The sequence below is a fragment of the Lygodium microphyllum genome, chromosome 11 (genome assembly GCF_053477565.2).
Source record: "Lygodium microphyllum isolate KBCC chromosome 11, Lygodium_microphyllum_v1.1.10, whole genome shotgun sequence".
NCBI lineage: Eukaryota > Viridiplantae > Streptophyta > Polypodiopsida > Schizaeales > Lygodiaceae > Lygodium > Lygodium microphyllum.
This window is the reverse complement of record NC_141145.1, coordinates 72,761,908-72,788,199: the sequence shown is the minus strand read 5'-3', so window position 1 is coordinate 72,788,199 and position 26,292 is coordinate 72,761,908. Positions and strand designations below refer to the sequence as shown.

Genomic DNA, 26,292 nt, shown 5'->3' with positions numbered 1-26,292 from the left:
TCAACAAGCGTTAGATTCAACGTGATAGATTTGGAAAAACAAGCATGGAAAATTTTGATGAGTTTGACTAGCGTTGTTATGTCCTTGGACATCTAGATGGACGCTAGTAGCATTGGTTGCGGTGGTTATGAAGTGACTTAGTGCGAATGTACTAAGGACACTTCAAGATTAGAGTAGGCAAGTCTTATAAATAGGACTCAAGGCCCTATTGAGCACATTGATTGTGTGATCACCACTCTTGGACTCTTGGCCCATTGGCCAACGCATCCGGACATCCAAATGGCGTGGGCTAGTGGTATGGAATGCCAACCCTTGGAATGTGGTCCTAACCCAAAGTACTGCGTGTGTAAGCCCGTTTGGCTCCAGGCTTGGGAGATGAGTCTAATATCCAATCCCTTTTATGTTGAGTTTGGCTTGTATCTTGTCTCATGTGTAGGTTGGATCCTAGGGGGACATTTCATTGGTATCAGAGCATCAACCTGCAATTTGGCTCAAGGCTCGATGACGTACAAAAACCACTTTTGCTCATGGAACCATAATGGTTCGCGCCTAACAGGTTGTTAAGGGTGGTATGGGAAATTGCTAACGCAAGAGGCATGCATGGGGGACACGCATTGCAGGAGGTGGGTACGAAAGCAAGGTATGTTTCATACCCATGCTCTGATTTTGTCTTGGGATGATGATAGTGCACAAGTGTTTTTTCGGTCATTCTGACGGTTGGAGTTTGGGGGCTGCCACTCCAGGGCTATGGCAAACCGTCGTTGAAAACTTAAAACTTTGTGAGCCGAATCAGCATCAGAGAATTTTCATTGATAGTAAGCTTTAGCATTTAATGTTAATATTAGCATTCACTTTAATGTCAATGTAGCATTAAATGTTAGTGTCAATTTGACAATTTAATGTTTGTGCTTATGTTACTTTTAATTTTAATGTTAACTTTGTTATTAGTCTCGATTTTGGGGTGTCAAGAAGAGAGAAATATTAAGAATTAGACAAGCCAGAGAGAAAGCGACAAAATCTGTCGTTTTTTTCAGACGAATAGAGAGAGAAAAGTGACGGAAGGAGTCCAGACGGAGAGAGAGAGAAGGCGATGAAATCACGGAAGGAGTCCAGACGAAGAGAGAGAAAATGACAAAATGGATTGACTTTGCCAATCCGGCTTGGCGTCTTTTTGTCCAGGCGTTGTGGGTGGGAGGCAGCGCATTCGCTTCTATCTTGACCGAGAGGAGCTTACGCTGTACATGGTGGATTGGGGTTGCGTGAACAGAATGTGATTACTCAGATGCCACGATCCCTCCACGTGGATTAAAGAGGAGAAGAGACAACTATCCACATTTTATATTCCTTAATCTAGGCGTTAACGTGTGTAAACATGTAGCCTCATTAGAATTTTAACTCTCCTCCTCTATACTCATTCGTTCAATCCGTTCTTTTTAGTCTTAACTTAAAGACTAAAGCTAGGCCTTTAAGCTGCCGCCTTACCACCACCTACCCGCTCCAATACTACGTTAAATACACAACGTTTCTGCTTCTTCTGTTTCTCTCTCTCTCGCTCTCCTTGAAATTCCAAATTGACTCTTCTCTCAATCTATCTCAAATCCTCTCCCTTTGTTAATACCATGCCTTCTCATGGTGTATCTCCCTTTGAAAGGTCCATTTCCACAAAATCTCAGCACATGGAGGACATGAACACACGCACTGGCAGCATCCGAAAGCTTCTTCTTCTTTCAAGTCCAAAGGAGATTCGTCCATTGTGGCAATTCTCCGAGCTCAAGTAAAGAAAATGTAGTGCCAATTAGCCGAGACTTAAAGTCGGTATGGTTAAAGATACTGTCTTGTCACTTTGGTTCCATAATTTGAAGTTCTGGTTGTGTCTAGCGTATCATTAGCGTTGAATCTAATTTCAATGGTCATAGTCGCTTAGGAGCGGACTCGAATCCTCCGCACTCGCCATTTTCTGTTTGTGCCTACAGCCATGAGGAAGTTGCCTCTTCAATTTCAACCGGATCTCTTTAAAGGGGAGGAGAAGGAATGTGATAAGACAAACATTGACTCGTGGCTAGCCAAATGGACAATGTCTTTTGATTTGTATCAAATTGATGATGCTCAATGCATCAAGCAAATACAAATCATGTTATAGGGGGAAGGGTTATGCTTGGTGGATAGGCTTACGCTGTAAGTCAATGACTTGGGCTGATTTTCAATCCATTTTTCAGAAACATTTCATGATCAATGATCGGATTGAAAATTTTCAAAATTTATTTGAGCTTGATACGGGAAAGAAAAGCTTGGATGCATACTCACATGGATTTAAATATTTATTGTATAAAACGAAGGCCTTGGATGATCCTCAAGTACTGCTCTACATCCAATATCTTTTTGGATTGCCCGATAGCCCGAACGTGGAGGACGAGATGGCTAGGCACTTCAAGACTATTTGGCTAAGGGTTATATTGAACCGAGTAAATCCCTATGGGACGCATCTATTCTTCTTGCTAGAAAGAAAGAACGCACGATGTACTTTTGTTCAATTACAAGGGTTTCAATTAGGTGATCATCAAGAATAAATATATGTTGCCAAGGATGGATGATCTTACAAAGTGACTTTGTGATGCACGTTATTTTACCAAAATCAATCTAAGGTCTGGATACCATCAGGTACAGATAGCTTCAAAGCATCTTCTAAAAACAACCTTTCGAACATGGTATGGACATTATCAATTTTTTGTCCTACTTTTTGGATTGGCCGATGCTCCCACAACTTTTCAACAGATCATGAATAATCTATTTTTTTCAATCTAGGAAAGTGGATAGTTATTGTCTCAACGACTTCCTTATTTACAATAAGTCGCTAGAGGAACACGCCAAACGCTTGCGTATCGTCTTATGTCTCTTAAGACAAGAGCAATTGTTTACTAAACTATCCAAGTGCGAATTTCTTCGTGCCCAGTTGTTATGTCTTTGCCATATCATCACAATTAATGGCATTTAAATTGAACCAAAAAATATACAAGTAGTGCTCAATTGACCTATTCCTACAACCATAAGAAAAGTAAAGTCTTTTTAAGGTTTTACTAGATTTTTTCAGAAATTCATTAAGGACTATGCTCATATTATTGAACCCTTAATATGTTTGCTTAAGGGTACCCGAAGCAAGAAAAAGCACATTAGTCTGCCCATTGTTTGGACTAGAGGCTTAATTAATGTTTTCAAACATTGCAACGGCTTGTTACCACTACACTAATGTTGCAGATTATCAATCTGAAAAAAGCTAATGAGGTTCATACGGATGCGAGTGATTATGCTTTAGGTATTGTCCTTCATCCGGATGGTTGCTCTATTGCCTTTGAGAGTTGTAAGCTCGCTAATTCCCAAACACATTAAACCATCTAAGAGCAGGAATTGTTGGCGGTCATCCATGCATTTAAAGTATAGCGACATTATTTGTACGGTGCCTAGTTTATTATTTGGACATACCACCACTCATCGAAATACCTCTATGATCAACCTGATCTCTGTGGCCACAAGGCGAGATGAGTGTCAGATGGGAGAGGATCGAGGTGCAGCTGAAGTGCAGTAGACAGTGTGAGAGTGAGAGACAGAGTTGAGCACGATACCCAATGCAATAGTACTGAATAGAGAGTTAGCTGAAAGTACAAATGATAACCCTTATACCTTAGGGTTATAAGGGGTTGTTCACACCCGAACACAGTAAGTGCCCGTAAGTGTGCACCACAAGCACATACAAAATAGTACACATAATCTGGGGGAAAAAACCTCTCCTACCGAGAGTAAAAAGTGCCCCAGTGTCCTAGTGATCACCCGCACACTCCCATATGAGCGTAGGCGTAAGTAAGGCGTGTGAGATACCCAACAAACCCCCCTGGAGTGAAGAGTGATCAAGTGTACAAGGATCATCCGCCACCAAAGGGCGTCAAATTCAAAGCATCGCGAAATGCTTCAAATTTGTCTCGTGGAAGAGCTTTGGTGAAGATGTCTGCCACATTGCTGGTGGTAGGACAGTAGACAAGGCTGATATCACCTGCATGTAGCCTCTCTCTGACAAAGTGGTAGTGAATCTCTATGTGTTTCGTGCGAGCATGAAACACAGGGTTCCGTGCCACTGCAATGGCACTCTGACTGTCAGTATATAAAGGAGTAGGCTCCGTAACAGATACATCCAAATCAGCAAGTAAGCGTCTAAGCCATACGCACTCAACTGCAGTAGTGAAGGCTGCCTTGTACTCAGCTTCACATGACGACGTGGCAACAGTGGATTGTTTCTTGCTAAGCCAAGAAATGCATGACGAGCCAAGAAAGAAACAATTGCCACTAGTGGAGTGACGAGTATCAAAATCACCAGCCCAATCAGAGTCACTGTAAGCATGTAACTGCAGTGGTCCCCCCTTGGCATAAAGCAATCCAAGAGCTCTAGTACCCTGCAAGTAACGAAACACACGCTTCACAGCTTGCCAATGCGACATACGAGGCTGATGCATGTACCTGCTCAAAACTGAAACGGCAAACTGTATGTCTGGCCGAGTGTGGCATAGATAGATGAGACATCCCACTGCTGGAGCATAAGTATGGATATCAAACAAATCACTGTCATCATGTAATGACAGTTTGAGCCCAGGTTCCATGGGTGTACAAACTGGCTTGCAATCCTGTAAGCCAAACTTCTCAAGAAGTTGCCCAATGTACCTTGATTGACATAATCCAATGCCTCTAGCATCATGTACAAACTGGATGCCCAAGTAATAGTGCAAAATACCCAAGTCAGACATGTCAAAAGTTTGCTGTAAATTATTTTTGAATGCTGAAATCTGATCAGCACGTGTTCCAGTGAGCAAAAGGTCGTCTACATATAGACACAAAATCAGCATGGATCCCCCCTCTTTATGTACATAAAGGGTAGACTCAGATGGGCTGTTTACAAACCCCTGACTAAGCAAGAAGGCATCTATCTTTGCGTACCAAGCTCGTGGAGCTTGTTTCAAACCATATAGAGCTTTTTTCAGCTTGCATACTAAATTTTCTGAGCCTTCAACTGCAAAACCAATGGGCTGCTGTACATACACTTCTTCCTGAAGTTCCCCATGTAAGAATGCAGTCTTTATATCCAGCTGATGCACTTTCCAACCAAAATGTGCAGCCAAGGCAATCATAGACCGAATGGTCGTCATACGGGAGGTAGGAGCAAAGGTCTCCTCATAGTCAATGCCCTTTTTCTGTGCGTAGCCTTTAGCTACCAGCCGTGCCTTGTACTTATCTATGGATCCATCTGCATTCCTTTTCAATTTGTAGACCCATTTCGTACCAATGGCATGTTTGCCAACTGGCAAAGACACCAAATCCCAAGTATGATTCTTATGAATAGAATCCAATTCAGCTTGCATGGCTGCCATCCAATGCACACTATGTCGTGCATCCTCAAAACATTCAGGCTCCTCATTATCATGAGTACATGCTGCCATAACAAACTCCATGGAATGTGCTGAATCATGCAGTCGAGTTTGCCTTCGAGTACGACCAGCCAAGGGTGTTTCCAAATGACTATCTCTCATAGTCTGCGTGTACCATCTAGGCACCTGTCTTGCTTCCTGACTGTGTACAAGTTCTTGCTGAATTTCAGTTTCAGCAATGTGCTGATTTACTGCATGTTCCATAGGAGCAGCTGGCTGAACATTAGGTTCATTTGCTGAAGTACCAGCTGAATCACCAAATGTGATGGGCAGCAGCCCTTCAAAGACATCACGGGCAGCCTGATATGTATCAAAACCAGCCAAGGATAATTCTGATTTTTCATCAAATACAACATCCCTGCTGACAAAAACCTTCTTGGTCACGGGATCATAGAGTCTGTAGCCTTTGCTTTCGCTGCTATATCCCATAAAGATGCATTTTACAGCCTTGTTGTCCAACTTCTTTCGAAGTACCTGTGGAATATGGGCATATGCAAGACACCCAAAAGTACGGAAGTGGCCAACAGAAGGTTTGCGGCTGTGCCAAGCCTCAAAAGGTGTGACGGTTTTCAAGGCCTTGGTAGGGCATCTGTTCAAAATGTGGCAAGCGCACATGACGGCTTCCATCCAAAAACTATGAGGCAAACTCTTTGCCTTCAGCATACATCTGGCCATCTCCATGAGTGACCGATTTTTCCTCTCTGCTACCCCATTCTGCTGTGGAGTATATGCAGTAGTGTACTGATGGATAATGCCCTTCTGCTGCAAATAAGAATTCAGCATAGAGGACATGTATTCCCCCCCTCGGTCCGAACGGAGAGTCTTAATCTTGCAACCAGACTGAGTTTCCACAAGTGCACTGAAAGCCAAAAATGCATCATACACTTCTGACTTCTTTTTCAAGCAGTAGACCCAGCACAAACGTGTAAAGTCATCAATAAATGTTACAAAATAGTAACAACCACCCAATGACTGTGTCTGCATGGGCCCACAAACATCCGAATGCACAAGCTGCAATCTGGCTGTTGCTCTAAAAGCAACATCACGGGGAAAAGAGAAACGATGCATTTTCCCCAAAATGCAACCCTCGCATAAATGCTCAGGAGGTCTTTCCAAGAGAGGTAATCCATCCAACATCTGAGTACGCTGTAATAACATCAAGCTGCCATAGTTTACATGCCCCAAACGAGCATGCCATAACTCTGCCTCTAACATAGCAGGAGTAAGAGTGGATGTCAAATATGCAGACTGATCTACCGAAAGAGCATCCAACTCATATAACCCATGACACAGAGAACCTGTCAAGACCAATGTCATGTGTTCCTTGTCACGGACCATGCAACGGTCATCATCAAAGGTGACCTGCAAACCACAACGTGCCATAGAAGAAATGGAAAGCAGATTCTTCTTAATGCCAGGCACATACAAAGCATCCTGTAGGCGGAGAATAGAGCCATCAATGGCTGTAAGCTGAATCTCCCCAATACCACGAACAGGGTATGATGCATTATTAGCACACTGAACAGACTTCCCAACGGGAGGTGCACCAAGAGAAGCAAACAAATCTCTACGAGATGTGATATGCCGTGAAGCACCACTGTCAAAGAACCAAGTGTCAGCATCTTCTGTAGAGCTAAATGCTCTATCAGCCCAAGAGACATCATAACTGCAAGTGTAAAAACAATAGTCCCTGTCTGCAACAAAGGACGCGGACTCACTGGCAGTGGAAGGAGCTGCAGAAACAGACATCCCTGACTCCTTCTTCTTCTCTTTGGCGATGCGCTTCCTGCACTCAGTGATGTAGTGGCCAGGCTTCTTGCAGTAATGGCATTTTCCTTTCTTGGCTTGCGTGCCCCCCTGTTTCTGACTTGTCTGTGAAGTGTTACTACTACCAGAACTCTGCGAAGCATTTTTCCCTTGGCTGTTTTTACCCTTCTGCCTTGACATAAAAGCCTGCTCAGAGGCTATACCATCCACACCACTGTTCCGTCTAGTTTGTTCCTCCTCTAGAAGCAAACTGACAAGCTGAATGAAAGTGATGGGCTCTTTCGAAATCCTCATAGTGAGGTTCAAGGCAGTATGAAAAGCCAAGTAAGAGGGAGGCAGTGAATTCAATGTCGTAGAAATCAGCTGCGCATCTGAGTAGTATTCATCCACATTCATGAGTTGCTCCCGCAAGTCCTGAATTTTGTTGAGATGATCCTGCATAGAATCACCCTCATTCATCTTTAGAGTCTCTAGCTCTTTCTTCAAGAAAGAGATGCGAGTCTCATTCTTTCCTGCAAACATCTGCTCCAATATCAACCAAGCTTCTTGTGAAGAAGCTGCTGAACGAATATGAGGAATGATAGAACGCTGAACTGCCAATGCAATCAGCGACATAGCCTGTGCATCCCGTGTATCCCAAGTTTTCTGAGCTGCAGTTCTTGGGGGAAGTGGCTGAGCGGGCTGAGGTGGAGGGGGCTGAGGTTGCCCTCTTGCACGTCCTCCTGGAGGAGGAGTAGCGGGAGCCACAACTCCCGGTCGTGCTTCCTCTCCACTGACATAATCCCACAAATTTTTTGCCACTAATACATTCTTCATCATGAAAGACCAAAGGGAATAATTGTTCCCATCCAATCGGTCTTCCTTGGACACATAGGTGAATACATCTCCTCCCTGATTTGCCATTATTTCCCAAAAGGCAATTGAGCAATGTCAATGCAGTACCGGCTGGAAATCTGCAAATTTCCAGAAATTGCAGCAAACACAAGTCTGCAATTAATGTGCAAAGGGTACTTTTTCAAAAAAACTGTCACTGATGCACGCTTCCCAAGGTGCAATTAGTGCTCAGCAGCACTAAAACATCAAAAGCCCCAAAATTTTCTGCCCAAAATTTCTGTCACAAATGTCTGTTACAAAAGCCCCAAAATGTGCATTCAATGTGTCACAGACTGACACAGCACGTTTCCCAATGCTGAAAACTGAACCTGCTGTTCAGCACGTTTCCCAATGCTGAACCTGAACCTGTTGCACGAACTCCTGTGTAAAAGAAAAGTGCAGAATGTTACCTCTGCGTGTTGACGACGGGCACGATTCCCGAGGTAATGACTGCTGGGTACAGTCGGACTGACGCACAGGTACAGGTGTGCAGGTCCAGTGACACGCGCAGGCAGGACTGGGCGCGCGCTGGGCAGAGGAGGCGGCACCCAGGACTGAGTGGTGGAAACAGGTGGCGCGCTGGCAGCTGGAGCTGACGGCACAGTCTAGCTCAGCGCAGGGAGGCTGCGCAGGCAGACTGACAGGCGAAGGGGCACGCTGGGCAGACACAGGACAGAGGACACGCTGGGCAGAGGTGGCAGCACGCAGGTACAGGTGGCGCGCTGGGCAGGGCGCGCTGTGCAGGACAGATAGCACGCTGTGCAGGACACGCACAGGTACAGGCGGCTGGGGCAGAACTGGCGGGGGCTGGCTGAACTGGAGTGGGCTGCAGACTGCAGACTGAAGACTGCTCTGAGCTGAGCTCTGATACCAAATGTCAGATGGGAGAGGATCGAGGTGCAGCTGAAGTGCAGTAGACAGTGTGAGAGTGAGAGACAGAGTTGAGCACGATACCCAATGCAATAGTACTGAATAGAGAGTTAGCTGAAAGTACAAATGATAACCCTTATACCTTAGGGTTATAAGGGGTTGTTCACACCCGAACACAGTAAGTGCCCGTAAGTGTGCACCACAAGCACATACAAAATAGTACACATAATCTGGGGGAAAAAACCTCTCCTACCGAGAGTAAAAAGTGCCCCAGTGTCCTAGTGATCACCCGCACACTCCCATATGAGCGTAGGCGTAAGTAAGGCGTGTGAGATACCCAACAATGAGCACAGCTTTTGCAAGACTTTGACTTCAAAATTTGCTATATGAAGGATGTAACTAGTATAGTTACCGATGCTCTCAATTGAATTCTTAAAGTCAATATATTGTTCTTTTCTAAAATTTTGACTATATCAAAGAGAGAGAGAAAGAGAGAGAGTATGCAAGACAAGCTTCTCGTTTGGCTCCTGCTCACCCATCGCTGCACGCCATCACTCAGACCTTTCAACGCAAAGGTAAGGGGTTTTACATGAACCCTCAATCTTCACATGCTTCGATGGGGGATGATAAAAGGAATTCCAATTTTGCTTTGCGCTTCGATGTGTAGGGGAGGCTTGTGCCTCCTAGGGAGATTTTTCGTTCATAGCAACAGCAGTTTCCTTCTCGTGCTTCAATTGCTAGTTTGCAAAGGGCACACCTTGTAGATATAATCCAAAGCGAGATGGAAAGACTCCAGGCAGCTAACGCTTTAGACGTAAAAGGGAAAGGAAAAGCAGTGGTTCAGTAGTTTTCTCATTTCCAATTTATTATGAGAATTGCTTTGTGGAATGTGAAAGGTATCTCTTCAGGCAGCAAGCAGTATCGGTTGTGGAAAGTTGTGTTTGTCGAAAGGTGGGATGTATTTTTTACAGTGGAGGTTGGATTCTCTTATGTTTACAAGGATTATATAGTTTTTTACTACAGTCAAGCTCCATATAAATCTGGAGTTATGTTGGCTGTCAAATCCTGCCTGCAACCATTGCAGGTTTCTCAGGACCCTCGAGATCAATTTGTGATTCTGGAGATACTTTATAAGGGAGAGGTTTTGTGGTTAGTGGGTGTGTATGCTCCTTCCAGAGCAAGGGAACGTCATCAACTTTGGAATAACCCGCACTGCCTTTCCATGGCTCGTCAAGGTTTTGTCATAGGTGACTTTAATGCATGTGTATCTAGGGATCAGGCTACTTCTCTGCACTCAGTTATGGATAGTCCTGAGCTACATGCTTGGGATTCCCTTGTAGCTGGGTCTTTGAAGCAGAACATGTGGTCCTAGATGTATCCATTACAATCTGGTTATACCTATCGATCTTTGTAGCATCCTAACACCTGGGCCAAACTGGATCGGATATATATTTGTCAGAGTGATGTCTTTCTTCCTGCAGTTATTGAAATGTGGGTGGAACAACAGCATGTCTTATCAAATCACTACCCTTTGGTCTTGAAAATGACTCATAGACCTATTCATGTATTTAAGGCTCTTCTTACTCGGTTGCCACTTTGTTTTAATCAATCTTTTCTGTAGCAGAATCAGTTTTTGGAATATGTTCAACAATTGATCGCTTCTTTTAGCTTGAAGGTCCTATCTGAAGGGAGGGACGCATGGGCTGTTTTTAGGGATAATGCGTGAGAGTTATCCTGTCAGTATGGTATTCAGCATGCTTCCTCTTTACGAGCTGAATTGCAAAATGCCCAATCTTTATTGGCCCACTCCTTGTCTCTAAGTCAATCAGGGGATTCTAATGATGACTTGATCACATGCATTGAATGGTTGAAAGGCAAGGTTCATTCTCTTCAGAAAGAGAAATATGCAAAATACAAACTGCTGACCAGAGCTGAAGCTTTATGCAATAATGACTATCATCCCATCAATTCTTTGCTTGCCTGCACTAGAAATTTGCCCAGGAAAATATTGTGTGTTTAATGGATGAACAAGGTGGTATAGTGACAGATCTTGCCTCCATCATTCATATGTGTGCTGACTTTTGTAAGTCCTTGCTAGGTCCGCAAGAGAATTTTTCTGATGCTATTCTCTCTGCTCGCCGATATATTTGCGAGTTGGTTAGCAACCAGGTCAAACCAGCATAGGTGGATTTAATGGAGGCGGATATTTCAGAAGATGAAGTGGAAGAAGTGCTATCCCACCTACCCCGAAGGAAAAGCCCTGGCTGGGATGGGCTCCCTAATGAGTTGTTTTCAGCTAATGTGCAGCGGCTTAAAGACCCATTGACTCGCATGTGTCAGCAAGTGTGGAATTCTAGTATCATGCAATTTGACTGGAAGATTGTTGTCATTCGGTTATTGCCCAAGGTTCCCTCTCCAACCTCTTTAAAACAATGGAGACCCATTTATATTATGGATTCATTATATAAAATTTTCTCCAAAATCATTGCCAACAAATAGCAGAAAGTTTTTCCGCACCTGATTCATCCACGTCAATATGGTTTCATTAAAGGTCGGAATACAATGCATAACATCTTGAATGTTCAACTGGGAATCGACTATACTAAAGCCTCAGGATAGCAAGTAGTTATGCTTCAACTCGATATTGAGAAGGCATTTGATCATGTTAGCTAGTCTTTTTTGCGGCAATAATTGTCTACAATGGGATTTGGCCCTCGCATGTTTTCTCTTGTTGATACTATTAGTTAGGGAGCTCCGGCTCGTATTGCTCTTAATGGAGGGATCACAAAGGAAATTGCCTTATCTCGGTCTCTTAGGCAAGGCTTCCCTCTCAGCCCTTTGCCGTTTGCTTTGGTTACCCACCCAATGCTCTCATTGTTGGATAAGTTGACTGATCAAGGCGAGATAGTTGGCTTGTCTTTTCCTAGTGGTACTCAACTTGTGGATCAATCTTTGGCAAATGATTTTTTTATGTTCCTGAAGGCTGATCGCACTAATGTTAATCGGGTAATGGTGGCGTGGAATCTTTTTGCTTTGGCATCAGGTCTTCATATTAATACTCAGAAATCTACACTTCTCTCCTATACGGAGACTCATCTGCATGCCTTGGGCTGGCATGGAATTGTGATCTCAAAGGGAAATATAACTAGATACTTGGGATATCCTATTGCTATGGCGGTAGCACCCCGAGCCTTACTGGATTGGATGGCCTCCCGGCCTCCCGAATTCACGAGAGGTTCATGTACTAGAAATCTCAAGGCTGGCCTTTGCGTGTCAAACTGAAAGTTGCTCAATGTATTGTGATCAATATGATATCGTTCTTTTTGCCACTGCTTCCCTGGACTAAGAAGTCCCTTTTGGAACTAGTTCAGCCTATCAGGTTTATGTTGAGAAAAAAGAAAGGGAATTGTTTGGGTCAGGTCTAGATTTCGTCGTAGCATGTGACTACGCCTAAACGGATGGGGGAAGCAGCTTTGTTGGACGTTAATTTGCATATGAAAGCCTTGAGGTTGGCCCTTTTGCAGGTGTTATGTGTATAGAGTCATCCTTGGTCAGACATTGCAAAATTTTTCATTGAAAAGACTAGCATCTCTCATGGCAACACAGTTATTCGTGCTTCCTCGTGGTATGTGCTTAATTCCTCGAGGCCTATTAAGATCACCCAGTGTTTTCTCCTTTCTCATTTGATTGCATCCTGGCAGGAGATCTTACATTTTTCAGTTTGCGCCCCCCTGAAATTCGCAAGGAGGCGAATTCGCTGCAAGGAGAAGTCTTGGCCTCCTCCAAGCTATTGGATTGGCCGGACAAAGATTTGCACAGACTCAAGTTTAATCGGATGGCTCGTTTGGGGTTGCAGACTGTTTTTTACAGTGTTATTCGTGGGTAGTCCCCTCTTTAATTTTTTAGGCGTATTCATCAACACTTTCGGATAACCCGTGGATATTGTGACATCTGGTCATCCATACAGGTCAAACTTCAAAGGTTCTCTCCTTTGCCAGTGCTACAGCCATTGTATCCATGGCGTGACTGGAAGTTTGTGATCCCGGACAATTTGGAGAAGAGGTCTGCTAATCAAATATACCATCAGATGGTGGAGGCCAAGAGATGGGTCACTACAAATTTGAATAAATTATGGCATATTAGGGATGGCAAAAAGAAGTGGCAAGAACGATTCCTTCAGCTTTGGAAATCTAAGGTTCCCTATGGAGACTGTTGATTGGTGGTCTTCCAACTGGAGAGGTGTTGCATGCTCGAAATATCTCTGCTGGTCATTGTGTATTCTGCACTACATGTTATGAAACATTGCTTCATCTTTTTGCCTCTTGTCCAATCGCACGACAGATCTGGTGTTTTATTTCTCAAGTGTGGCTCTCGATGACTCAGCTCTGGATAACAGCCCGTTGATGGATTATGGGAAAGCTGCCCTTCGTGCCTTCTTTGCATTCTAATTATTCCTGCCTTTTCCAATTCCATAGATAGACTGCCTTGTGGCATATTTGGCGTACTCAGAATGCCTTTATTTTTTATTCGGTCTCGGGCATCCATGGTCATGTGGCCCGTGTTCGAGGTTTAGTATTATGGCAGATTTCTTCTATGATATCAACCAACCCGGTTCTTCCTGACATTACTACCCCCTAGCTAGCTATTGTTCACTACTCCAGCTATGTTTGAATTAAAGTCCTTATAGTCTTTCGTCACTTTCTCTGATGACCTAATGGTTTGATGTAATAGAATGTAAGAGATTTAGTGAGAATGCTGACCTGATGGTCTAATGTATATCTACTTAATTCAATTATCTTCACGAAAAGAAGAGAGATCTTATGCAAGAGAGATCAACTTGATGCATGTTCCCACAAGAAAATGTTGTAGACATTTTGACAAAGGCTTTACAACGTGAGAAGTTTGAGGCTTTCAAGTCCTTGACGTTATGATCCTTCGGTGATTGATGATCCTCATACTTCATCACATTGGCACTACAATAAGAGTGTTAGGATTTGCGAATTTTGGGTAGTGCCCAATGTAATTTGTGTGGTGTGGACACTTATTAAAGTGTCCAAATGTGGTGTGTCTTAGGACTTTAAATGTGGCTACTAGGTTCTAGAGTTAATCAAACTCTAGTTACGGTGTGAGAGGTGTCAAGAAAAGTGGCGGGACAGTATGCACTCATACCATATCACAGAGAGAGTAGTGATTGCAAGGAGAAACACTAAGTGTACAACAAACACTAAGAGAAGAAAACTCAGAAACTCAAAAGAAGAAGAGTTAAGAAGATGATGAGTGATGAATCACTGAATCATGTTGAATAAATCAAGCTAGTACAATGGAGCCAAAGCTCGAAGATGACTGCACTATCCTGGCTGATTGGCAATAGTATCTAAAGGAAACCTACACTATAGAGGGAGAAAAACACAGTCCTCCAAGTAGTAGGGTGTAGAAGATAAGGCTAAATTATGAAAATCAGCAAGGCAGCCTACAAGATGCACAAACGCAGACCCAAAAAGCCCAAAAACTGCAAAACACAAATTGTAGGTACCTTTTGAAGCCGATGTGAAAGCCAGGAAGGGTCTAGACTGCCAAACGCCACCTGTAGGGCTGACACCAAATGCACAATACTATTGCCAAGTGTAGCAAATGATCCCAAACTGTAAAAGCCAACAAACAAACTAAGATCAACTAGACAAGCAACAGAAAGAAGATTTCTTTGCAAATCTGGAACATGAAGAACTCCTCTTAATATTCTAAGCCTACAAAGAGGAGATTTCTACTTTCTAGGCTTCCAAAAAATTAATCTGTGACTCCATTTGCTTGAAAAGATGGAAACGATTTTCCTTAGCTGAGGCAAGCTCGATGTTAGCCTTATGTAGCTCCTCTTTTGAGTATTACATCTCCTCATGGAAAGAATAATACAAATTTTAAACACAACCTGTAACTAATATCTCTAAAGGACTTTGAAACGCTAGGTGTGGAGAGTTGTCGCTACCAAACGGGATGAGTCACCAAGTAGCTTATGGTGGTGGGCAATTGGACGAAGGAGACTGCAGCCAAAACACAACCTGCATGGAGAACAGGGCGTCTGACAGTAAGGGAGCAAGAGCCACGAATTGCAATGTCCTCCTCACGGGGCGTGAGCAGCAATGGAGAGGCTAGAGATGAGAAGAATGTAGGAGAGAATGACTGAGAGTGTCAGGATGAATGAATGTGAGAGATGCCAAATGGGGGGAGTTAGTGCCATATTTATATGCACAATCTATCTCAAGTGGCGCCCCAATAAGTGGGCACCCATCCCATTTTGGAGCTGTCAGTGCGAAACCAATAGTAATGAATGGGATGACTAGGTTTCTCAACATTGGTTAGGTCAACCTTAGACCTTAGTTGTACTTCGTACTTTCATTATGTTGTTTTTTTTTCGTAAAAGGTAATTGTATTAATTACGAAAAAATACAAGATTACTTAATTACAAGATACATGACGACAATCTAAGCCATCATGAAAAGAGGTTCTAAGTACTACAAGTTACAATGTCATGGCAAGGACGCGGAGGAAATTGCCATATGCCAGGGACGTAAGTCCTCCCTAGAGAGCAAATCAGAATGGTGGAGAAGAGCTAACTGCCAATATAAGAGGCCCTTAAGCCTCGCAATATGCCGCTAAACATTATAGGCGGAGTCAAAAAGAAAAGCATTCCGAATGGTCCAGTTATGCCAACAGCCCCAATATCGAAGAAAGTGATACATGAGCTTCATATGTGGCTGTGCCGGAGTGGGGTATTTGGGCTGGCCAAAAACCCAATCAAAGGGGCGCAGGGTGAAACCAACCACCCCTTGCCAAACAGCCGACAAAAATAACCAGACTTTCTTAGCGATGGGGCAAGAAATAAATCGGTGGCGGGCGGATTCCACAGTAGTGGTGCAAAAGAAACAGGTGCCATTGGAGATTCGTCGCTTGGAAAGAGCTGAAGCAAGCGGAAGACCACCAATCATCACTCTCCAAAGAAAGACTTTATATTTAAAGGGTGTCTTGTTCAACCAGCCCTCCATCACAGTTGCCCTTCACCATGACCGGGATTTACGCAATCCCCATAAAGCATTCGCTTTAGTAACTAGCCATTGATGATCTTTAATCAGAAGATGATACACTTGGTTAGCAGAAGCTTTGCTTAAATTCAGCCGGCCTTGTAGGTCCCAATCCTGCCAAGGATGATCCGAAGCAAGGGCAGGAAAGGGTTGTCTGCTTTGGAGCACCCTCAAAAGCTGTTCCCATAAAGGCCTATATCCACGAGGGATCCTGAAAAGCCTCCTAGCTGTACGAAACGATATAAGCACATTGCGACTGGCAAGGGTGGCATCCGCAACCGAAGACAAGCCCAAACGTGCCATCCGGTTGAATTGTGGTCTAAGCTCATGTTTACCTTCCCACGAAAGTAAACGCGAGACTGCCAGTAATTCCAATTGAAAAGAGTTAGTAGCTAAGCGATCCTCCGTTGGATGCCACTGAGCCTTCTGAAGGACGTGTTTCCAGGAACATACCAAATGAGTAAGCAGCGATGAAGAAGAACTGGAGAACCGCGAATCAGCATTAAGAACATGCCAACAAGAACTCCGGATTTGGGTATTGCCATGCAGAAGCCCATGGTCCTCAAGGAAATAACGGGCTATATCGACCCACGGATGATGATCCGAGCACATGGTGCGGAAAAGAGACCAACGGAGTGCCTGCATGTGAGTTTGGGCATCTAAAATAGCTCCGCCACCCATGCGTTTGGGGGTGCACGCATGCGACCACGAGATCCAGGAAATACCTGCATGCAATGAGTCCTTCTTCCATAGCATGAAGCGAATAGACTGAGTAAGAGCATTCAGAGTCGTAGTAGTCCAAGGAAACAATGGCAAGAAATATGTGAGCATTGGCAACATAATTGTCTGGGCTACTTTGAGGCGAACATGGAAGGGCCAGGCCTGAGACTTCCAATACATAAACTTAGCCACCATTTTCTGAGAAATCCACTGCAGAAGCTGCTTTGGGGGAACATCAACACCCAAAGGATACCCAAGATGCCTGACAATGGAGCCACGAGGAACAACCAAACCCTGCCAGTCCAAGGACTGCAAATCCGACTCCGTGCAGCTTAGAATGGCTGATTTGAGCGCATTGATACAAAGGCCGGACGCCTGACCAAAGAGACCCCAAACATCCAATGCTTTTCGAAGGTTATCCTTGTCCGCACGCAAAATCATAAAGGTATCATCCGCCAGGGATTGGCTAATGAAGTGTTGTCCTGTAGAAAGCGACAGTCCGGCCAACTGAGAAGAGGCTGCCATATGAGATAACATGGAAAGAACTGGATGTGTCGCAAGGGCAAAGAATAGAGGGCTCAAAGGGCACCCCTGTCTGACAGAAGGGGCAAGGACAAATGGCTCAGTAACACCTCCGTTCAGCATGACTCGCGAAGACGCCGCAGCGCTAATGGTGTAGATTAGACGAGACATCCGAGCACCAAAGCCCATAGCAGACATAAGTTCAGCAACGAAAGACCAGTCCAGATAGTCAAAAGCCTTTTCCAGGTCCAGTTGAATCAGTACTACCTCCTGATTAGAATGCCTTGCATAATCAATTGCCAGTTGAGCATTCAATACATTGTGCAGAATATTTTGGCCCTTAATGAAACCATACTGGAGAGGGTGCACAAGGGCAGGGAGATGCTTATGGAGCCGATTCGCCATTACTTTGGAAAAGATTTTGTACATTGAACCCATCAAAGAAATTGGGCGCCACTGTGTCAACTTAGATGGCGAAGAAACTTTTGGAAGCAGTTTAATAAGTCCATCTTTCCATGAGGAAGGCATGATCCCCGTTTCCCACACCTGCTGAAACAAAGCCTGCAATGGTTTCGCCAGTTGGGTAGCAAAAGCTTCAAAGAACTCATTGGTGAGACCAACCCAACCCGGACTTTTATCCTTGGGCAAGTGTAACAAGACGTCCATAACCTCTGCCTCACAAATATCTGACTCCATAGTAGCTTGCATGTCCTGCGGAAGCTGATTGCGGACCAGGTCATAAAAAACCGAACGGGCCTGAGTAATTTGGGCTGAAGGTGGAGAAGTGGAACCGAGAAGGTCGCGGAAATAATTCCTGCACATATGCACAATAGTCTGTGGATCCAGGATAAGGTGGCCTTCTGCATCCTCGAGTCTGGTCATATTCTCTCGAGCAGGAGAGGCGTGGAGAGCTCGAAAGAACTTATGGGTCTGACATGCACTATCTTGCAAAGTCTCTGTCAGATGTTGCAATTTGGCCTACTGATATGATTTCAACTGGAATTCTTTAATAAGATCAGCCACCCGCATGGCCAGTGCGAGCAGAAATGCATCATCCGGAGTGTCCACCAGCAGAGAACGAACCAAAACCAGCAGGTCCTCCGCTGCCTGTCGACGCCGCCGACAAAGAGAGGCATGATAGATCCCATACTGCTGAGCAACCCGCTGCACATTAGAGAGCAATCTTTCAAATGACGCAGTGCCCTGAGAGAAAAAGTCCAAGAAGAATCTGTCAATCAATTGTTGCATATAGCCTTGAAAGATTGCATGCTTCAAGTAGGACGAGTTGAAACGCAAAGGGAGTCTCTCCAGAAATTGCTTGAAAGGTGCAATGGGTTGTGCAAGCAACTCGAGCTGCAGAGGAAAATGGTCCGACAAGGCATATTGCTGCAACACTTTTATTTCGAGCATCTCAGGAAGAAAATCATCATTTTGCATGATATATATATGGTCCAACCGCGACCATGTTGTTGCATACTGGCGGGCAGAATGGAAAGTAAACCCTGTAGAAGACGGGTGTAGCCAGGACCAGAGATCTTGCTTAAGAACAGCAAGAGCCAACTCATGCCACATACGACTTTCCGGCGCATCCATTACCGAGTGCTCCGATGTGGACTGGGAAGAATCAACACACATATTGAAATCCCCCATGAAGAAGCCCCATCTGCCAAGTGACAAGGAGGTCTGCAAAGTCTGCCAAAGCTCCCGGCGAGATAACGAATCATTCGGAGCATAGAGGCCAAGTAACCATAAGATTTCCCCTTCGAATAAAATTTCAATCACCAAAAAGCGGCCATGAACATCATTTTTAATAAGAACAGGCTGATATTTGTCATGTACAATCATGAGCACACCCGAATAATGCATGGCCTGTGTTCCTGCATAGAACAAACGAAAGCCATGGCAATCCACAACTTTTCCGGCTTCACCGTGACTCTTGTGCTCAACAGCGCACAGGACATCCCACTGATTCTCATACAATGCAGTCCACATGGCATGTTGCTTGTGTCGAGAACAAATTCCTCGCACATTCCACGTGGCTATTTTCATGTGTATTCAAAACAACATCAGGTACGAGGCACAGCTTGCCTCGATTTGACTTTGTCGGCGAGAATGTCCAGGACTCCCTCGTCCAAGAAATCCGCCAACACCGCAAAAGAGTTTCGAGGACCAGATTTGGAAGTAGACGGCATATCTGCTGGCTTGGGGTTGGAACGGGGATAACGACGGTCCCACGGGGTAATGACGTTGCCTCTGGTATCAAAAGCCAGCTTAGCAGGTGGACCCTTTGGACTATCCGAATACATTTTCCTGGCGGGCTGAGGACGGGGGGCAGAGGAAACCATAGCAGGAGCAGAGCGCTCGGAAGACAACATTTCCTTCCTGCGCATATATGTACGCATGGAATCTTGTGAGGTAGTAGGCACAGTATTCTCCATGCCAGCAACAACCCTGTTGCCTTTTTTTGCACGTACTTCAACCCAATCAGTGGCATGGGAATCCAGACCCGAAACCTGTTGTTTACCTTTGGCCAGAACTTGGGGCGGGTGGATAGTATCCAGCGACGGAGCATCACACACCATATCTTCCATGGGCGGCGCAACATGGCCAACATCTGAAGTGTGTTGCTGCTCTGGGCATTCGGCCATAAAATGCCCCAACTGTCCACAGGAAAAGCAATGTCCTGCAAAATTGCCCCATTTCAAACGAAAGTGTAATGGATGCATGCCAGAGCAATTGAGACGTAACCAAGCAGGCCTTTTCCTTGCAGTGTCCCATAACATACACAAGCGGTTGCGATTCACAGCCCTGAGACTAGGAGGGACCAGAACCGTGCCCACAGCGGCCATAGCATCCTTCAATAATGGCCAATAAACAACCGGACAATTTTCCACTTCTACCCACACAGGGCATTCACGTTGCAGCAAGCGCTGAAAATCTGCCATCGGGCGCCATGGAACCACATGAACCAACCGGAGATCAAAAAACAAAGGCAGTTTAGACAGGAGAGTAGCACGGTGCGTCTCAGATTTCAACAGGATCTCAAAAAAACCTCGGGACCCAACAAAAATCTCTTCAACACATTCCCCTTGTAGCAGACTCTGCAGCCATTGGTGAATACGGGAAAGCTGCGGGATTCGACCAGTGAAGAAGAGTATCACAGCGCGATCATAAAACACCGAAAAGGAGCGTAGGACAGTTTTTGGGTCCATGGTGGCTTCCAGAACATCGTCAGGTGCAGAGTCAGAAAAGACTTCCTGATTATGTTGAACATAATCACCAAGCAGAGTGTTGGCAAATTCCAGCAAATGCTCCCAGTCAACATCTTGAGAGTCCACAGAATCCGAAGCAACCTACGCATAGAAACGATCCTGATGAACACCTATCTCTTCCGAGGTATACTTGGTACGTTTACCCGCAGGCTGGATGTCAGGACCCGGGGGCATCTCTTCGGTGCACGGAACCATATCCTCAGGTTCCTCAGCATTAGAATCCGGGCCAAGTGCTGCCACCGTTTGGTCTATGAAATCCAGATCCAAACCAGCCATCTTGTATCACGATCTGATCTCGAAGGAGGACTGACCCACAGTGCAAATCGCTGTCGGCTGAGTTAGAAATCTGCACCCCTGTAAGCTGGTTTCTCACACGGCGGAGGACGACCCTCGGGACGTCACACGAACAGGTTGCAGGCGTTGACGGGCCGAGGTCGCGAAAGGCAAGTACAGACGACAGGTGGCAGGCGTGCAGGGATAGAGCTCGCAGGAGGACAAGGCCAGAGCTCGCCGAAGGCAGAAACGGCACAGGCGAACACGCAAAAGCAGGGACCCGCAATACCTGTTTCCGTCAACGCCCAGGAGAATTGGCCGGAGTGCAACGGCAGTATGGCGAAACGAGACGGGGGCCTGCGTCAAACGTGGCGCAGTCCACTGACAGCAGCGGAACAGCAACAGGGGCGGCAGTTCGCACAGGCACAGGCGGGCGAGCACGGACACAGGCGGCAGTTCGCACGGGCACAGGCGGGCGAGCACGGCGACGGACGAGCACAGGCGGACGAGCACGGGCGACGGCGACTGTCGCGGCACAGACAGGCGACTGAGGCGGCGGACAGGCGATGGCGTGTCAGGCGACAGACGCGATGGCGTGTCAGGCGACGGCGGCTACAGACGCGACGACGGCGTGTCAGGGTTTCGGTCCCGCTCCCGCCATCGCACGCTCTTCTCTCTCTCTCTCTTTTTTTTCGTAAATTCTCTCTCTCTCTCTCTCTCTCTCTCTCTCTCTCTCTCCCTCTCTCTCTCTCTCTTTCGTAAATCTCTCTCTCTCTCTCTCTCTCTCTCTCTCTCTCTCTCTCTCTCTCTCTCAGTCACGGGACACGAGGGCGCCGCAAGAAGGGAGGATGCATGTCAGGTCACAGTGCAGGTCAACAGCTGTTCACAGTGCAGGTCGGCGGCTGTTCGCAGGTAGGCAGGGACAGGGCTCAAGCAGGGCAGAACGGACCCTGCGCAGCTCAGGCAGTGCGCGAGGCAGATTCCCACGTCTGCTGGTCAAAGGGAAGCACGACCCCAGGTAGGGAAACGCGTCCACAGGTCCGCCATCACACACACACTCTCTCTCTCTCTCTCTCTCTCTCTCTCTCTCTCTCTTTTTTTTTTTCCGTAAATCTCTCTCTCTCTCTCTCTCTCTCTCTCTCATTATGTTGTTCACTCTTGAGCTAATACATTCTCTTCAGCTCACACTATCTACTGTTTACCGTCTCTCGTTTCTCTCTCCTCCATAGCCAGCTATTTCTCACAAATTAGCCATGTCAGATTTTTATGTTGTTCACTCTTGAGCTAATACATTCTCTTCAGCTCACACTATCTACTGTTTACCGTCTCTCGTTTCTCTCTCCTCCATAGCCAGCTATTTCTCACAAATTAGCCATGTCAGATTTTTCACAAACTCTATGGACTTAGGGGAACTATCATCTCTTCAGCTCACACTATCTACTGTTTACCGTCTCTCGTTTCTCTCTCCTCCATAGCCAGCTATTTCTCACAAATTAGCCATGTCAGATTTTTCACAAACTCTATGGACTTAGGGGAACTATCAAAGATGGGAGCTCATACCTAGCACTATTGTTTCCTATCTATCAACCGCCAAATATAGCCATGCTATAGATTTATCAGACATATCCACTGCACAAACTCTCTCTAGGCACTAGACATGGGAGAGGATGCGGGGCAGTTCGGATACAGGGCATTTCTTAGGATTTTGGCACTTTCTTGCATTGTCACATACACATGCTTTGGCCCTATAGACCTCCCGACTGTTTATTTCCCTTCATTATATATTTCTTGGTTTGAAAGTCCTTTGCATGGCTGTTTTATTCTTTGCCTTGGATACTTTGTCCCAAGGGGATTTTATCAATATAATCCTTCTTTTCTCTTTCAAAAAAAAAAAAAAAATCTTTAAAGGATCTTGCAAAAGTAATATCAGTCATGGAGATCTAGATGACATCAATGGCAACTCATGAGGTGTTTTTGAGCCTACAAACATTGACGATGATAATAAGACCTCAAGATTTATATGCATGCTATGGTACAAACCATGATGCAACAAATTCCAGCCATGTCAACATATAGTGCCATGATAGATAAGTATAAAAATGCTCTATGAAACAAGTTGATAGTATGTTACTATGTGGAAGCACAAATATTGGATCTCATCTACTGCTACTATTACCAATATCCATGGCACACATATAGTTACACTTCTCTTGACCTTGAATAAAGCCCAAGACAATGTTGATTAAATGCGATGTCAGCTCTCTATAAGCCAACCAATAGCAAGGTCATTATTTCTGGGAGGCAAGGAGAGGCATTATGACTGGAGAGATCAATTAAATAAGGTCTCCCTTGCCTTGGACCTGATCTTCTCACACATGATGCCATTATACTTGCTCCACTCGCCAACCACAAGCTTGAGGCCTGAGACTCCCAGTGAAGAGTGCAACAGAGCTTCTAGATCAGAGCATGCAAATGACACATCTTTGAATGCGAAGGATGACAATATGATTTTGAGAGCCTTCAACTTGTCCTGAGACTCCCAGTGAAGAGTGCAACAGAGCTTCTAGATCAGAGCATGCAAAGGACACATCTTTGAATGCGAAGGATGACAATATGATTTTGAGAGCCTTCAACTTGAATGCGAAGGATGACAATATGATTTTGAGAGTCTTCAACTTGTCCTTGAGGTTTTTTGCAGTCACAAGATCAACTAACACAAGTCAGTTTGCCTTCTCAGAATCCCAGACTTTGGCATGGATTGGGGAGTTAACCTGAATTTCAGATGGGGTGAGCAAAGGGTAATGGGCCTTGACATTCAACAGGATATGTGACTTTCCACATACAATGCTAGAGTATCATGCCTCCTATTGGGAAAAGATCATTGGTGGTCAATTGGGTCTTGTTACCCACACCTTGGCACATTGCTTTCTGTTGATATTCTTGGCCTCTTGCACAACATAATTGTCTTGCCTTATTTCAAACATCTAATGGTCTAGTTCAGTGGATAAACAGACTCTTGAGCCAATTTGGAATATGTTAAGGGGAGGCTTAGTCATCATTGAACTATGGTATCAAAGGTTTGGCCATTCTAGGCACGCTAGAAGTCAAAGGTCTCACCCCATGTGCACAAACGTGGAAGCTTTTACAAGTAGGACGGTTTTCAAGAGTGTCAAACCTGTCTTGACGAGCAAATAGGCCTTTCTTGCATTAGATTTCAATATGGATCCTGCAACTCTAGTCCCGATTCAACACTTATCCACAGCCTAGCAGCGTCTCAACAAAGTACTAGTGCAAGACTCCATGACATGTCAGTGGGAGATTAATAAGCAACCAATCATCTAGAATAGGAATTGCCTAGCCAACAGTTTCTAGAATCCTCACAGGGATTTACAAGCTGGTGCCATATCTAGTAGTTGCCAACTAATCTTCAATGAAGAACATTCTCCATTGTACACCACCCTAGCCAAGCACTAAGACTTAGACAAGGAACACATGAGATACCATACCTTGTAATTCCCAGTAGAAGATGCCATTGCCCTGCTGATCTATACTTCTTTGCCTTGGCTTTCTCCCCTATTCCACTTAGACATCCCTAAGAAGCTTTGGGTGCATTTGATATAACTCTACATCTAGTGTGAGAGCTCACTTTTTGCTCTAGCTCTAGGGTCAAGCCCATGTATAATGAGCCACATTCTTTTTTAACACCACAATGAAAAAGGAATGCCCATATGATTCTACATCTATGTATGTGTCCAAGAGTTGGACTTGCAAAAACGACTCCCCTGGGTCCATTATCACAACGTAGCTAGTTGTTCAAGGATGAACAAGGTCAAGGATGAAGATTAAGACTGATTTGGAGGAGAAGAGCTGATTTGGGGGCCAAACAGATAGGGGAAGAAATAATTTTCTCAGGAATGTGAGGCAAGTGCTAAGAGATAATTGGAACATCCGAACAAGGGTGGATCGCACACTCTGCTTTGATACCATGATAAAATATCGAAGCAATCAAACAAAAGAGTGAACCATGTCCCTATCTAGATAGAGATAGGCCAAGACTTTCGAAGTCCCAGGAGGACTAAAATGCAATGTAATTTGAGGAGTTAGAAACAATGAAGCTGAATTTAGAATGAGTTAATTTGATTTCATTTACCACTAGCTTCGTGAAACTTGACACAAGCATACCTCAAGACTCTCCAGTTGCAATATCTTTTCCACAGTGGCAATGACACCATGCTCCTTTTCTGAACACCAAATAGATGCAGGACAAAGCAAGTCTGCATTATCATGGCATAAAACCAAGCATACAACCTGACAATAAAGTAGGTTTGAGCACATATAACCATATCTAAACTGTGAAGGAAAAAATATCAAGAACAAGAGTGATACCTCACTTTTGGCAATTACATCTGCTTTATGGGTGTGTTTGATGGGTCCAATAGAAGCTGATCATGGGTAAAGTGTTACTACAAACCTCAAACAACTAGACAAATAATCAAGTATAAAGAAAATCTCTCTTTGTCCCTTAAAATAGAAGTCATTATGTCTTTCAGAGGTTAAATAAATCTTTCCATAATCTTTTTTTATCATTTAAGAGGAGAGAAATATTTCAATAAAGACCTCAGAAAAACCTCTCAATGTAAAATACAAAATTGGCCCTATATAGACCTCCAATGATACATCTTCACAGCTAAAATTTTATGCTACTGGAAAATGAAAATACAAACCATGTCCAAAATAGTCCCCTGATTTTAAAGAAGGCACCTTATCTGCAGATGGGCTGACTTCAGCCTGCATAGACAAAAGCTATTCAAGAGAATGACCAGAACAAGTGTGCTGTTCGCTACGCTCACATGTCATAAACTATGCTCTAATCAACAAGTCTAGATGATTAGACGTCCAAATAAACATTTTCAAAGCGGCTAAACAAGCAAGAATGTGAATAAGAAAAAGCTTGCTTGGTCAGTGAAGAAAACTACTTACTTAGCAGTTAGGAAATGAACCTCATAGGCCTTAGAGGTTACCTTAAGGTTGTGTAACTGTGGCATAAAGAGACTTTAAAACTATTAATGTATCTTTTATTTTATATTGCATTCTTAACCCCTTTGTTGATGCAGAATAATTGCCTTAAATGATCTGGTGGATGGCCTCGTGTCTGTGGAAGAGCGAACTCTAAACCCTGAAGAGATGGTAGAAAAATGGATTTAAGTCCAAGCCTTACGTAGTAATAGATTGTGTCTAAGCCATAAGCAGTGGTGGACTGATAATTTAGCATTGAAACATGGAAGGTCACCTTAACCTAGAAAGGTGGAAGAACAGTATGGATGGAAGATGAACACTATACAGAGTGATGTGTGGAAGATGAACAGTATGCAGACTGATGCATGGATGATAACTTTAGCACTCACGAAGTGTTGTTTTTGGACTTGACTTGGTCATTTAACAATTCATGATTAAGCA

At 44.5% G+C, this 26,292-nt stretch overlaps 1 protein-coding gene and 1 long non-coding RNA gene across 6 annotated transcripts in view; one reads left to right on the top strand and one right to left on the bottom strand.

Annotated features, from left to right (window-relative positions):
- Window positions 1–26,292, bottom strand: part of LOC148028953 (acyl-CoA thioesterase II) — a 235,417-nt gene that overhangs the window by 134,497 nt on the left and 74,628 nt on the right. For all 4 annotated transcript variants that reach the window (XR_015692351.1, XR_015692350.1, XM_087687718.1 and 1 more), the window contains exons 4-6: window positions 25,560–25,623; window positions 25,222–25,277; window positions 25,018–25,143 (exon numbers count right to left, since the gene is read on the bottom strand). Coding sequence is in view for 2 of the 4 variants with exons in the window: in XM_087687718.1 (XP_087543844.1) it covers window positions 25,018–25,143; window positions 25,222–25,277; window positions 25,560–25,623 (246 nt within the window). In the remaining 2 variants the exon portion in view is untranslated. The remainder of the gene's footprint in view (window positions 1–25,017; window positions 25,144–25,221; window positions 25,278–25,559; window positions 25,624–26,292) is intronic.
- Window positions 1,521–26,292, top strand: LOC148028954 (uncharacterized). Of its 2 annotated transcripts, none has more exons than XR_015692352.1 (2): window positions 1,521–1,774; window positions 25,950–26,292. It is a non-coding gene; the product is annotated as an uncharacterized LOC148028954 (long non-coding RNA). The 2 variants fall into 2 exon arrangements; XR_015692353.1 differs by having other exon boundaries at window positions 1,521–1,815.